Source organism: Acanthochromis polyacanthus, chromosome 17, assembly GCF_021347895.1.
Source record: "Acanthochromis polyacanthus isolate Apoly-LR-REF ecotype Palm Island chromosome 17, KAUST_Apoly_ChrSc, whole genome shotgun sequence".
Taxonomy (NCBI): Eukaryota; Metazoa; Chordata; class Actinopteri; family Pomacentridae; genus Acanthochromis; species Acanthochromis polyacanthus.
The window spans coordinates 20337606-20354069 of record NC_067129.1 but is presented as its reverse complement, the minus strand read 5'-3'; the positions used below and the strand labels follow the sequence as shown (position 1 = coordinate 20354069).

The following is a 16464-nucleotide window of genomic DNA, read 5'->3' as shown; positions in this document are numbered from 1 at the left end:
GTCAGCCATTGCTTTTGAAAATTGATAGAACTTAATTTATGAAATGTTTTATTGTATTCAAATTCATTATTTAATAAATTGTTATTGCTATTTTTGTTGCTGTTGTAGTTTTTTTGTGAAATTGATTTGCTTAATACCTGGATGAAATTTTCAGGGAAGGTCAGAAATATAACAAGGACCAAGCGATTAGATTTTGGCAGTGATGCAGCTTATAGTCTTGATTCACAAATTTGTTACGGATTCATTGTAACTACACTCAACAAAATATAAATGCGAAACTTGTTTTTGCTCCCATTTTTTATGAGATGAACTCAAAGATCTAAAACTTCTTCCATGTACACAATATCACCATTTCTCTCAAATATTATTCATAAATCTGTCTAAATCTGTGATGTAAGCACTTCTCCTTTACTGAGATATCCCACCTCACAGGTGTGCCATATCAAGATGCTGATTAGACACCATGATTCATGCACAGGTGTGTCTTAGACTGCCCACAATAAAAGGCCACTCTAAAAGGTGCAGTTTCATCACACAGCACAATGCCACAGATGTGGTAAGATTTGAGGGAGCGTGCAATTGGCATGCTGACCGCAGGAATGTCAACCAGAGCTGTTGCTCGTGTATTGAATGTTCATTTCTCTACCATAAGCCATCTCCAAAGGTGTTTCAGAGAATTTGGCAGTACATCCAACCAGCCTCACAACCGCAGACCATGTGTAACCACACCAGCCCAGGACCTCCACATCCAGCATGTTCACCTCCAAGATGGTCTGAGACCAGCCACTCGGACAGCTGCTGAAACAATGGGTTTGCATAAGCAAAGAATTTCTGCACAAACTGTCAGAAACCGTCTCAGGGAAGCTCATCTGCATGCTCGTCGTCCTCATCGGGGTCTCGACCTGACTCCAGTTCGTCGTCGTAACCGACTTGAGTGGGCAAATGCTCGCATTTGATGGCGTCTGGCACGTTGGAGAGGTGCTCTCTTCACGGATGAATCCCGGTTTACACTGTTCAGGGCAGATGGCAGACAGCGTGTGTGGCATCGTGTGAGTGAGCGGTTTTCTGATGTCAATGTTGTGGATGGAGTGGCCCATGGTGGCGGTGGGGTTATGGTATGGGCAGGCATCTGTTATGGACGAAGAACACAGGTGTATTTTATTGATTATTGAATGCACAGAGATACCGTGACGAGATCCTGAGGCCCATTGTTGTGCCATACATCCAAGAACATCACCTCATGTTGCAGCAGGATAATGCACAGCCCCATGTTGCAAGGATCTGCACACAATTCTTGGAAACTGAAAACGTCCCAGTTCTTGCATGGCCAGCATACTCACCGGACATGTCACCCATTAAGCATGTTTGGGGAGCTTTGGATCTGCCTATATGACAGCGTGTACCAGTTCCTGCCAATATCCAGCAACTTCCACAGCCATTGAAGAGGAGTGGACCCCCCCCACCCCACCCCACCCCCCAATAAAACAAAACTGCCCCTTTCAGAGTGGCCTTTTATTGTGGGCAGTCTAAGGCACACCTGTGCACTAATCATGGTGTCTAATCAGAATCTTGATATGGCACACCTGTGAGGTGGGATGGATTATCTGTCTGAAATTATACGAGGAAGAGTTGATTAAATTGTGAGGGTGTTTCTGAGTCCCATCAATTCCTGCTGGTCACCACATATTTAGATCACGTGTTTCGGTATCCGTACATAACGTTCACATGCATACCACACGTCTGTGCTCAGCGCAAAGTCATTTTGTTTGTGGGTAGATCTACATAATAATATAATAACTGGCTTTTATTTCTCAAAAATACGTTACAGCACTGTGAAATGTTGCTTTTCGCATATACCAATCAGGGTCAGAGCGCAGGCTCAGTCATAGTGCAGTGCCCCTGGAGCAGGAAGGATTCAGGGCCTTGCTCAAGGACCCTGCAGTGGCTGCATCAGGGTTTGAACCACTGACCTTCTGATCGGTAGTCCAGAGACCTATCCGTTGCTCCACCATTGCCCCCGTATTTAATGGCCACATTCTATGTTGCCATAATTTCTGATCATCAATAACTAATAAACAATTAATGCAATTTAAAAAAAGATGCATTTCTGACAATGCCATAAAGGGGAATGAACAGCACTGGCGGATTACTGCGCTTTCTGAGTGCTTTTCTTGTTACCTTAGCCTTATAATGAGTTGCACATGAAAGACTCAAATTGGCTGAAATGCAAACATTTGAAATCATTTGTTTTGGTACATCTTGAGTTAGATCCTGTCAAGATATCAGTATTTTTAAATATGTAAGGCAAACACCGAGGCAGCTTCAGAACAACGGTGTCAAACTCATTTTAGTTCAGGGCCAGATTCACCCAATTTGATCTCAAATGAGCCAGACCAGTAAAATCACAGCATAATAACCTATGGATAATGAGAACTCCAAATTTGTCCTGTGTTATGGTGCAAAAATGTTTGCATTTAAGGAACGATCTTTTTACAAAACATCATGAAGAACCCGAGGTTTCTTAAGAAAAATATATTCAATTTCAGCAACATTATGCCTCAGTTTATCATTTGACTATATCATCTGCATAGAAGATTCCATCCATCCATCTACCCTGGACAGGTCACCAGTCTGTCCAACCCGGTCTCACGGGGATTCGTGAAACTGTCACGTAAGTTTTAGTTTCGGTTTCGTGCGCACCAACACGATTTCGTCATGTTTTTCGTGCCGCTCACCACGAAATGTTTTTCGCTGTGGTAATCACATCTGAAAGTGGTTTATACCGGCGGATTCATGACGATCTAAGCTGTCCATCGGCGTATACTGCTTGTGTGATCGCGTTTGCGGCCGCCGGCCGCCGGACATTCTTGAAATTCCTATGCAAATTGGTAAGTGTACCACCGGCTTATGGTTAGGTTATGGTTAGGTTATGGTTAGGATTATGGTTAGGGTTATGTTTAGGGACGATGTCATGCAAAATATAGCGTTGGATTCGCCGCGGTTTTACTTTAAAAATATAATATACACATTCTTTTGAAATACGTTCTGAGTGGCACGAAAAGTCCGCCGTTTAAAATACATTGGTGTGCATTTCGTGGTGAGCGGCACGAAAAACATGACGAAATCGTGTTGGTGCGCACGAAACCGAAACAAAAATTTACGTGACAGTTTCACGAATCCTCGTGAGATCGGGCTGGTCTGTCACAGGGCTACACATATTAACAAACAACCACACTCACATTCACACCTACGGACAATTCAGAATTACCACTTAACCTCAGTTATCAATTAACTTCAGCATGTTTCTGGACTGTGGGAGGAAGCCGGAGTACCTGGAGAAAACCCACGCGAGCACAGGGAGAACATACAAACTCCATGCAGAAAGATCCCAGAAAGCAAACTAGAAATCTTCTAGCTAAAAGGCAAAAATGCTAACCACTGAGCCACTGTGCAGCCCAGATTAATATATCAATATGATATATTTATATACACTGCTGTTCAGCACATGAATAAAAGTGTGAGTTTTCATGGAAAACATGAAATTGTCTGGGTGACCCCACACTTTTGAACAGTAGTATATAAAGCGGACATATAGTCTGTGCTGGAGTTTTACTACGTTGCTAATACAGATAGAAATAATGGAGGACCACAGAGAGAGCTCTGTGTTATACCTGATAGTTATTACAGAACAGGATTATGTGAGGCCAGATCATCTGTTTTCTGTTGGATAAATATGTGTGATGCTATTTGTGCTTTATCCCCAAATTAAGATAATGTATTAAATCAAATGGACTGATCAAAGTTTTAAAAGTCTTACCCGTATCCTCTACATGGATGCAGGTGCTTTGTATTCTGGCATCGTCTCTTGGATGGAATATTCCCTTCATAGGTTACAATTTTTTCCCATATACAGGAAGGCAATTTTTTCATGTCCATTTCTGTCTTGTTCCTGGAAGAATGCCACTATTTTCCTTCTGCTCAGATACACTCTTCTGGAAGTGCAGACAAAATAAACACTACACGGCATGCTTGTGCATAACGATCGAGATAAGTACAAACATTAAGTGTATCAACAACATGAAAATACAATTCACAATAAAAATGCAAAATATAAAAAAAAACCTCAGCAAAATAAATCTCTCCATGTCTGAAAGGCTTTCAGTGAAGACTGTACCATCTGTTTGCATGCAGTGCAGCACAGTGACAGTTCACAGAAGTGGTTTTATCATTTACAGCTAAGGCAGCGGTTGGTTGTGGCGCTGACAGCTGCAAGACATGAGAGATGTTCCTGGACTGTAATCAGTGGAGCATCCTGGATTCAGTAAGACCAGAGTTAATCTCTGTAGTTGGGATCTGAGCAATAATGGATCTTAGATTAGATTTATGGATACGACAGGTAGTGATTAACATAACTGAGCACTCAGTTACAGGAGATTTTTAAAAATATGTGCAGCCATAATAAAACGGGATTTTTAAAAAAAATCTATTTTTAAATGAAATCAAAGCCTTTATAGGTATTGTATGATAGTGCATACAATGAAATTGAAGGAAGTAATAATTTTGTTTGAGGTTAAAATATACACTACTGTTGAAAGTTTGGGGTCACCCGGACAATTTCATGTTTTCCATGAAAACTCACACTTTAATTCATGTGTTAACATAATTGCACAAGGGTTTTAAAATTTCAACACCATTAGCTAACACAATGTAGCATTAGAACACAGGAGTGATGGTTGTTGGAAATGTTCCAGCAACCATCACATGATGATATTCCATTAAAATTCAGTCGTTTCCAGCTAGAATAGTCATTTACCACATTAACAAAGTCTAGACTGTATTTCTGATGAAATTATGTGCGTTTAATGTTATCTTCATTGAAAAAACTGCTTCAGGACATTTCCAAGAGACCCCAAACTTTTGAATGATAGCGTACAAACATTTTTTCACATATTTTATTGCATAGATATTGAAGAAAATTAATTCTTTTTGATTTACAATTCTCAAAGGGGACTTGCATCATATTTTGACTTATCACACATGAGTTAAGACAGGGCATACTGACAATGCAAGTGCTATCTCATTCTGTAATGCAATTTCCTTTAGAGCAGTTAAGTCAGAGCACTATGAGCTAACATCACATCATGTCACCATCCAGGTTCTTTTTGTTACAAATCCTACCAGTATACACTAGTGTTCAAATGTTTGGGATCACTTAGAAATGTCCTTATTCCTGAAAGAAAAGCAGTTTTTTTTCACTCAAGATAACATTAAATGAATCAGAAATACAGTCCAGAAATTGTTAATGTGGTAAATGACTATTCTAGCTGGAAACGGCTGATTTTTAACAGAATATCTCCATAGGAACATTTCCAGCAACCATCACTCCTGTGTTCTAATGCTACATTGTGTTAGCTAATGGTGTTGAAAGGCTAATTGATGATTACAAAAACCACTGTGCAGTTATGTTAGCATATGAATAAAAGAATGAGTTTTCATGGAAAATATGAAATTGTGACCCCAAACTTTTGAATGGTAGTTTATGTAAGGAAACAAATCTGTCTCCGCATCAATCCTAACCAAGACTTTGCATATTTCCTGATTTTTTCCAAGAGTCTCGAAGGGAACATAGCTTGAAGCAGTCTGAATGAACGTGCAATAAAATATATGAAGTTGCATGGGTGACGTGTGCAGATCAAACTGAATTCTCTCTGCAGTGGAGATTACAGACTAACTTGCAACACGATTCTTAAATGAAACCGGTTAGAATCATGATAAATCTATCATCAGGCATACATGAATGAAAAGAAATTCAAGTAATTAATGATGCCGTGACTGCAACTGTTGTGCCACAGTTTTTCGATATTGAAGTGTTCTCATGCGCTGATGTAACAGCACTTTGACTAACCATGTTATTGTGTATGTAGTCAGTCAGTCTAAACCACAGACCGCTTCCTCCTCAGGTTTTGATGTAAAGCAAATGACACATTTCCCATGTGAATAAAGCTGGACAGATTTCACTACTGTCTTGGCTGTTTCCCATTGCACAAATGTGTTTGAAGCTGATGGACAGCGTGGTTTATCACACTTCCCAATGAGATGTACTTGTCTGAGAAGAATTGTGACTTGAAAGCAGAAAAACATAAAGATAAAGTTCCAGCATGTTTTCTTTGTGTCTAACATCCAGGTACGATGAGCAGCAGAAGATGATAGACGGTTCAGCGATGCTCACAGAGCAGCAGTGGCCGGGGATTCCAGCTCCCATAGATGCAGCTGTCTTCTTTGAGGGTAGATCAATCTCCTCTCTTTTTCCATCTTAAGAATTTTACACATATTAATATGCTCTTCTTAAATTAAATGCAATCCAAAAAATAAATCAGAAATGACACTGACAATGGTGAATATCTGCTGGGAAATATGCATCCACACTGCCAGTCAAAAGTTTGGACACACCTTCTCTTTTAATGGTTTTGTTTTTATTTTCATGACTATTTACATTGTAGATTTTCACTGAAGGCACCAAACTGTGAACGAACACGTATGGAATTATGGAGTAAACAAAAAAGTTTGTGTCAAACATGAACCTAATCACACATGCAACAGATTGAACATGACAGAGGCCCTAGTGAAGCATGCAAATCAATGTAAACGTGCAGCCAGCTGGTTTACTGATACTTCAATTGTTTGTGTATGTTTCTGTGTAGAATTAATTCTCCTCCTTCTGTAAAGTTCCATGAGGCTGTACATGTAGCTACATGTCACCACATATAAATGTCACCAACACCAGTGACAAGTATAATTAAATTTGGATCGTTTGATATCTGATTCATTCATTCAAAAAAAAAAGTCCATACTGTTGTTGATTATAGTCTGTATCAGGTTTTCAGTATTCTTTGTGCCTGTCCCCGCTGGGGTCATGGTGGAAATTTTTTTGATCTGCATCACTTCACAATTGTTTATTCACAATAACTTCTGCATTCCCCAAGACATGCTGTATGCTCCCTCTGATCCATACGAACAGATGATGTATTAATGTGTCAGTGCTGCTCTAGCATCCTTCCATTTTAGGACAACGCTCTGCTAACACTACAGAAAGGTGGACTGATCAGGGACTTGGTACATTTATTGCTCATTATTCATTTTAAAGCGGATATGACTCGATTTATGGCTGTGGTTCAGACTATAAGTATACCATTGGCAGTCAGTCATTCACAGTGACAGCTGTGTCATCTCCAGGCTGTAGTCATGCAAAATATTCCAGTTACTGAACCAACTCCTCCAGGTTTGTTTCTTAATGTAATAGTGCAGACGGGTGCCTGAGAGCCACAGCTGAGGCTGCACTGACTCTCTGTAGCCACAGCCAGCTGTGATCTGTAGACCACATGATGCTGAATCAAAGTACAGTGGAGTCATTCCAGGACTGGAGGACATTTTACATCCCACTCATCAAATTTCAAATAATGCATGGTAAAAAATACTAAAACATGCAATTGTTAAAATTTAGCTGTCCTGAGAATGAATCTAAAATAAAACTAGGAGAAAAGAATGTTTGAAAAAATGTTTAAAATAGCAAATAAGTCTGGAGTTCCTCCAAAAATGCCATTTTTCTCTTGTCCCACCCTGATGACCAAATTGAATCTCAAATAAAACAGTTAAAATTAAACCTAACTCTCCTTTTTTGGTATTTTTTTTTAAATTGATGTCTCTTGTAATTGTAGGAGCATTTTTTTAATCAACATATTATTTTAAACAAGAATTAAAATGCATGGAACGTGTGTCCACAACATGCACTCAACCCTGTTACCGTAACCTTTTTAACTGATAGAGGGAGAATAAAACAACAATGAATCACACAATAAGCTGGAATTTACATCATCAAACAATTTTTCAACAGAATGGGTAGAGCAAAGTCATATCTTCTATTTTTTATATTTTCCAATTATGAGGGAATGCAAATTAAAAATTCTTGTTGTGACCTTCAAAGGCTTTAAACGCTTCCATTTCCTGCTGCAGTTTATCATTGTTGTCTCTTTATATTGCCACTAACTCTATACTTTTGTTGATGTATGTAATAAGCTTTAACATGCCATATTTTGGTCATTTTCCAAAACATGAGGTATAACTTGCAAGGTGTCCTAAACAAATTTACAATACCACAAAAAACACTTCACACGGTTGTCTTCCACTGTAGTCTGAACACCCACATTCATTGTATACATATACTACAATACTGAGTTTGATTTCCCACAGGGTTTGTGCACTTCTTCAAGGGAAACCTCCACTACAAATATGACTCCAACTTGAAGAGCGTCGTCTCCATCAGCCCTGCCAACGAGCTGCTGGAGTGTGAGAAGGAAGAAGAGAATGAAATAGTGACAGGGAGGAGAGAAGTGAAGGAGATCTCTCCCTGAAGCATGATGATGATGATGATGATGATGATGATGATGATGATGTGTGTGTACACAAGGTGTTTCAAAACTGGACATTCGGCAATAACCACAATGTAGCTAATACTGAACTGGGAACTAATGAATAAAGCAGGGAAGTGGTTCAAAGTGTTACCTCAGTGTGTAATACAGTGCTGTAATAATGGTAGCTGTATCCTTTTCTGGTATTGTGTTTGATTTATTTCTCATGCTTTTAAATGTGTGTTTTAAGCTTTATTGATTTTTAAAAAAATATTTGAACAATCACATCTATATGCATGTCTGCACTTCATCGAAGTGATTTTAAGGTTCTTCCTCTCATTACTGTGACACGATGATTTATTGATCACTTTTTAAGGGGACAAATTTGTTTAGATTTATAATTTGTTTGATTAAAAATGTTTATTTGCTGTTTTTTTTTACAACACATTCCTGTATGTGTGTGAACATCTGCATTTTTTGTTCAGGTTACCTGAGGCAGTGCGTTGCTCAAGATAGTCGTTACTGTTACTGTCAGTGTCCAGTGTTGAGTAACGGTGGTAAAATGTGACTTTCCATTAACAACGATGAACAAAGTGGCTGTGCATTTTTACAGACAAATTGGGCTGGAAAATCACCACCTGCAGTTGAGTCACACAACACCTTAATCAAGTGGGAAAACATTTAATTTCTCTTTGCGCTACAGTGCCCTTGAATCTGTTATATGACAAACAGACTAACATTCTGATAAAATGAGAGTTACAGTGGAAATAAGGATGAAGCTGAAAGCATTAATGCTTTTATTTATGTGCTAACATAACTGCACAAGGCATTTTCTAATCATCATTGAGTCTTTTAGCACCATTAGCTAACACAATGTAGCATTAGAACACAGGAGTGACGGTTGTTGGAAATGTTCCTCTGTACCCCTATGGAGATCGACCCCCCGTCCAAAATTTTAGGACACTTTCTCATTTAAATAAATTAGAACCTGTCCTAAAACTTTTGACAGGGGATGTATTCCATTAAAAATCCTGTTTCCAGCTAGAATAGTCATTTACCAGTTTAACAATGTCTAGACTGTATTTCTGATTAATCTAATGTGATCTTTATTGAAAAAAAGCTTGTCTTTTAAAACAAGGACCCCAAACTTTTAAAAAGTAGTGTATGTATTCATTCATAAGTGGCAACACACAGTTTCATCCTGTCTGAAAACTCATGATGGTAAGTAGGACACATATTGTAAATAATAAGAAGAATAATGATAATAATGAAATTGTTCAAATTGCCGTTTCATGAAAATCTTTCCATGCATGCTCTGTCAGAACCCTGGATGTGTCATGTCATCATCAGTAGTGTCTTGTTTTGGGAAACTTTTTAGTTGGATGAGCAATCAATGCCAGACTTCCTCTTTTGTCCATAAAAGGAATATTTCTTGAGTCATTGGCTCAATAAGAGGTTGCCCAACACACCCTGGCTGCAGCATATATAGCAGCTGCCTTCAGGACTGAATTACAAACTGCATTCGCAGAGAAAACATGAAGACTTTCAACCTGAGCGTTCTACTGAGCCTGGCGGTCGCAGTTTACTGTGTGCCAGTATCACAGGTTACTGATCCAGATGAGAGTTTTGCAGAGGTATGTGTGCTTCATTTGCCTCCTTCTGCTCATGTTCTCACTATTGTGCACTAAAGTGCATGTGAGAGCTTTAATGAGCTTTTACTTCTGCATGTTGTGTTGTTACTGAGACGTGAAAATCTTTCTCCACCGTGCTTGTTCCTTCACTGAGTTACTGCAGCTGATGCATATTTAACTTCTTTTCTCTCCTGCAGAGCTACCTGAAGAAATTCTACGACCTAACGGAGGAGAGCGGTCCGGTTGTCAGACGGGGGATCAGCCCAGTGACCAAGAAGCTGAGAGAAATGCAGAGATTCTTTGGACTCAAGATCACTGGGACTCTGGATGCCGACACCTTGGCCATGATGAAGAAGCCCCGCTGTGGTGTTTCAGATGTGAAGATTGCTCGCTTCTCCACTTTTGGAAACAACCTCAAGTGGGAGAAAAACAGCCTCACATACAGGTGAATGATCTCAGGAGAGAATACATGAGAGAAACTTACTGCTACCAGCACTGCATGTGGCTAATTATTCAAATTAATTCTTTTGTGGTACAGGATAGTGAACTACACACCTGACATGTCTGCAGCAGAGGTGGATGACTCCATGGAGAAAGCTCTGCAGGTTTGGGCCAAAGTTACTCCTCTGAGATTCACCAGAATCTACAGTGGCACCGCTGACATCATGATCTCCTTCGGTCGCCGGGGTGAGCACAAGATAACTTGTAGATCTATATATTAACTGTATGATCATTTTTTTGGCTGTAACAGACTGCACGGCATTTTATCTCTTCGTCACACTGATGAAGAGTTGGTGTGATTCATCAGCCATAGCAGAGCAAAGCCCAGTTCTTATGTGCTGGCTTTTACACATGTTTACAAAACCTGACCTGACTGTGTTCTTGCTACCAGATCATGGTGATTATTACCCCTTTGATGGACCTGGTAACACTCTTGCCCATGCCTTTGCCCCATCTTCTGGCATCGGAGGGGATGCTCATTTTGATGAAGATGAAACTTTCACATTCCGCTCAAACTCCGGTGAGTTTGTCACTTTCATGAAGCATGACGTCCTCTTTTACCTCGTGTCAGTGTATGTTTTTACTTGATTTATCCTTGATGAGCTGTAACTGACCTGTCAGTGTGTGTTTTCGTCTTTAGGCTACGTCCTCTTCATGGTTGCTGCACATGAGTTTGGTCACTCTCTGGGCTTGTCTCACTCCGATGATCCTGGTGCTCTCATGTATCCTCTGTACTCATACAGAAACCCTGAGACCTTCGTTCTGCCCCGAGATGACGTCAACGGCATCCAGTCCCTCTATGGTTGGTACTGTGTAACTTGCTGCTTCCAATCTTTGAAGAACTTCAGCGCAAGTGATCTCATGACCTTTATTTTTTTTTCCTCCAGGCCCAAACCCTGATGTAGATCCACTTGATCCTGACACCACAGCCCCCACCACCCCTGATGCCTGTGATTCTACCATGGTCTTGGATGCTGTGGCCACCCTGCGTGGAGAGATGCTCTTCTTCAAGGACAGGTATTGTAGACACTGAATGTTCAAAGATCTGAATGCTGAGGTCCTTTAAGAGTGTTTCTCCTCAAACCACAGCTGTCTCCTGACCTAATTTATGCTCTTGTGTGTTCTCAGATTCTTCTGGCGTAGCTACCCTCAGAGCAATACTCCTCAGCAAACTCTCATCAACAACTTCTGGCCCGATGCCCCTGTCGACATCGATGCCGCTTATGAGAGTCGATACCTAGACAGGCTCTTACTCTTTAAAGGTACATGTCCTCTGTGTTCACCTGATGTATTTGTACTATTTACTATTTTCTACATTATTTGTAACGTCTCCTTTCATCTCTCTGCAGGTAATAGAGTGTGGGCTTTCAATGCCTATGATCTTGTGCCTGACTATCCTCAGTCCATTTCCACCTTTGGTCTGCCTGCCTCCGTGACGAAAGTGGATGCAGTCCTCTATGACGTAAAGTCCCACAAAACTCTCTTCTTTGTAGGCGACAATTATTACAGGTGTGTTCAAAAGAGATCTGAAATGAATGACTGATTTAGTAGTGATATTGTGTTACAGACTGTGTTACAAATGATCACTTGGTCTAATTACTGTTTGTTTGTTTGTTTTTTTAGTTATGATGAGGCCAGAAGGACGATGGACCGAGGATTCCCCAAACGGGTGGATGAGAAATTCTCTGGTCTGACCAGCAAAGTGACGGCAGCTTTCCAGTACAGAGGTAAGAAACATTTAACAAGACTACTAAAAAATATAAAAGATCATAGGTGTTCTGAATTTTACAAACATTTATGCAGTGCTAACATGTAACATGTGTGTCCTGCAGGTTTTACCTACATCTACAGTGGACCCTACATGTTTGAGTACAGTCTGAGGACTGGGAGGTTGTTCCGTGTGCTGAAGAACGACTACTTTCTGCGCTGCACCAGATACTAGACCTGTTGACCAGCTAACTTGTTTACAGAGAGACTGTGAAGGATTGCGGCAGTATGGCCAAGAAGTATAATAATATATTTCATAATATCGAATGAAATTTTTGCACAATGACAGGTATATACTGGATATATGCCTTTCTACCGAGCACCTTATTTGTGTTAATATTTTTGTATTGTGAGCCATTGCCTTTGAAAATTTATAGAACTTAATTTATGAAATGTTTTATTGTATTCAAATTCATTATTTAATAAATTGCTATTGCTATTTTTGTTGCTATTTTAATATTTTTTTGTGAAATTGATTTGCTTAACACCTTCTAACATTGTTACTGTGACTAATCAAGTAGATGATTGCAAACAGAACAATGTGACAAAGGGAAATAAATTGGCATCATGAATAAATATGTCTTGAAGTGTGTTTTGTTATGCTGCAATGCTACAACTGGTAAATGAATAATTTTCCTTACATTGAAATCTCAAAAAAAAAATCACGCTATATGTTTATGCAAGACAAAGCAAGATTTACTCGATAATTGTCTTGTCGTATCATGATGTAATACTTCATTAAACATATGAACAGTTAACTTTAATGCTCTACTGAAGTCTAATTTTCACACCTACATACTGATTCCTAACTGCACTGACACTATCGCAGCTGAATGTCTGCTAAGTTCAGCTTTAGTGTGTTTACATGCTAACATCTGCTAATTAGCATAGCTGAGGCTGAAGTGCATGTCATTATTTTCTCTCAGTCATAAACCAAAGTTTTGGGAACAATCAGCTGCTGACCTGATCACACTTTGGTCCTCAATATCCAGCTGAAAAGTCAAAGTTCTTATAATTCATCTTGGTGGGAACATGAAGTCTGAACCACTTGCTATGGTAGTTTCTATAAGTGTCCAAATATTTCACTAAAAATGTTAAAGTAAAAATGTTTTTCATGCAAATGAGCTCAGTTATTGAGCAAATCAAAACATCCACTGATAAATGATGGTCCAGCTAAACGCAAACCGGATGGGATGGCATGTCACTGCAGGATGCTGTGGTAGTCATGCTGGGCTCTAATCTGAGCTGCTGTTAACTTGTCATTTCTGAGGCTGGTGACTCAGATGAACTTATCCTCAGCAGCAGAAGTGACTCTTGGTCTTCCTTTCTTGGGTTGGTCCTCATATGAGCCAGTTTTGTCGTAAAGCTTGATGGTTTATGTGATTGCACTTGGGGATACATTCAAAGTTTTTGCAATTTTCCAGACCGACTGACCATCAGTTATTGAAGTAATGATGGACTGTTGTTTCTCTTTTCTCAGCTGATTGGTTCTTACCATAGTATGGATTCTAACAGTTGTCAAATAGGGCAGTCAACTGTGTATCAACCTGACTGCTGCTCAACACAACTGATGGCCTCAACCCGATTAAGAAGTTAAAAAAAAAAATCCATAAATTAACCTTGACAAGGCACACCTGTGAAGTGAAAAAAAAAATCATGAATCTCACTCAGGGAAGGCCAAGAGTGTGCAAAGCAGTAATCAAAGCAATGGAGGGCTATTTTGAAGAATCTAAAATGTAAAACATGTTTAAAATTATTTCACAATTGTTTGTTTGTTATATAATTCCATAGATCTTGCTTCGTAGTTTTGATGACTTCAGAATGTATCGACAATGTAGAGCAGTGAAAATAAAGAAAAAACACTGAATGAGAAGGTCTGTCCAAACATTGGACTGGCTGAGTACATCAGAATGTTTCGTTTTACCATCTTTTTTTTACATGTACAATATACAAATAATAAACTCCACAATTATCAATGAGGTGCAGCTGAAAACTTAAAACAGACTAAGATTTTGTATATGATGAATACTTTAAGTATGAAGAGCAATAAGAATCCTCTTCATACATTTATTAATGAAGAGAAAAGGAGCTTAAATTCAGCATGAGGCATGTGTGTGTTTGTGTGTGTGTGTGTGTGTGTGTGTGTGTGTGTGTGTGTGTGTGTGTGTGTGTGTGTGTGTGTGTGTGTGTGTGCGTATGGGTGCTCAGGTGCTGGCTATACTTGTGGGACCTCATTTCGGTCCCCACAAGTTTAAACAGTGTTTTCTTGGTCATGTTGTTGTTACTGAAAAAAGTAAAAGTGCAAAAACGTTTCTTTAGGGTTAGGCATTGTTTTGGTCTGGGTTAAGGTTAGGGTTAGGGGTTAGATATGAATGGGAGTCAATGGTTTGTCCCCACAATGATAGAAAAACACGGTGTGTGTGTGTGTGTGGGGGTGTACATGTGTGTATGTTTTGCTCAACAGTATTTTAACCACATGGTTAGTCAAAAACACATGCTTGATGCAGGTGGGTGGCAACATCAGCATGTAGCTCTTTGTGTAATACAATTTTGTCATATAATGACTTAAATAGTTTCTTCAAAAATAGAAACACATTTCTGAAATTCTGTCAGACATTGTAATTGATTATTTATTTATTTATTTAAAATTGATACAAGTTTTCTTTTTCACATTGTGTGAAGATTTGTTTTACGTCTGAGTCAAGTGCTGAGATTTATATTTCACAGTTGAATATAATTCAACTTTCTTATAATTAAGAATCAAAATCACTGAGTTTATAATGCTTTCTTATTTCAAAATGTAAAACTATGTTGTTTGTGTTGTTCACTAGAGTTCAACTGGCAACACAGCAAAAATATTACTGATTATTATTTATTTCAGATCTTTACAACTGACACAAGGAATAAGATGTAGAAAACTTCTGTACCTTGTCAGTTATTTTGTACCATATGCCATGTGATGCCTTTACGCTGCTACAGTCAAGACAGAGACAAGGTTATCGTTACATCTTTTGACTTTTGTTACAGACTATGATGATGTTTGATGAGTAAAGTTCCCCTGTCATGAAACTGTAGGTTGACCTCTGGTTCAAGATGAGAGCTACTGGGGCTTTTGACGCAGCATGACCCAGCTTGTTTGGGTTTGCTCACAAGGCGCATTACTATGTTATCAGTAGTATCAGCAGCCCGAGGGCTAGAGTAGTTTAAGAGTAGTTTGTGATGTTTGGATTGGTGACAGACCGCCTTAAAAATCTGAGCAGATAAGCAACAGATAATGACATCAACAAATGTGTGCAATCTGAAACAACAAATGTTCAGTGGAGTTGCCTCAGTCACCTCCTCTGGTTAAACCGCACAGGGACAATACAGTTTGGATGAGAGCGGAGCAAAGCCCCGATAACGAAAATCACTTCCATTCTCCTACAATATTAGACTCAATAGTGAGAGCATCTGTGTGAGCTTAACGGTTTCATTATTGTCATCTCAGCTTCCATACCACATATTTATTTGATGCAGTTCATACTTAAATATTAACATTTGAGTTTAAAATCTGTTGTGTCTACATGGAAATGGCATGTGTCATGTCAACATCATTACACACTTGCAGAATCAGCTACAATCAGATTTTAATTTGATCCAAAACTGGTTAGTAAAAAATAAGCTTGCACTTAATTTGAAAAAAATCATGCTGTATGCTTTTTGGCACTCATAATAATCTGCTAACTTCTCCAGATTTACGTATTGCATATAGTAATGCTCATTTGTACAAAAAGTTGACTCGGTTAAATATCTAGGACTTTGGCTTGATCCCGAACTTTGTTTCAAACCTCATATAGACTACATTATTAAGCGAACTTATGCAACTTTAAATCCTCTCTACAGGGCTGCTAGTTGTTTCACACAGGAAGTCAGAAAACAAATAATCACTCAATTAGTTCTTCCAATTATTGATTACGCTGATACCATATATCAAAGTACTCATGACTTGTATCTTAAGCCACTTAATGTACTCTTTAATTCGTCGTGTCGATTTATTCTTAAATGTCCTTCTAGAACTCATCACTGTTTTTTGTTTAATGAACTTAATTGGTTGCAGTCCTATGAAAGACGCCAATATCACTGGACTTTGTTCATTTTTAAATGTATTTATTTCTTTTGTC

General features: G+C 39.0%; 1 protein-coding gene across 1 annotated transcript; it reads left to right on the top strand.

Moving 5' to 3' along the window:
- The first annotated feature begins 9940 nt into the window (after window positions 1–9940).
- Window positions 9941–12857, top strand: LOC110945764 (collagenase 3-like). The gene is made up of 10 exons (XM_051937772.1): window positions 9941–10039; window positions 10234–10481; window positions 10575–10723; window positions 10929–11057; window positions 11178–11339; window positions 11425–11554; window positions 11666–11799; window positions 11887–12046; window positions 12161–12264; window positions 12370–12857. The coding sequence occupies exons 1-10, from the start codon at window positions 9941–9943 to the stop codon at window positions 12477–12479; spliced, it is 1425 nt and encodes a 474-aa protein (XP_051793732.1). The 3' UTR covers window positions 12480–12857.
- The last annotated feature ends 3607 nt before the right edge of the window (window positions 12858–16464 follow it).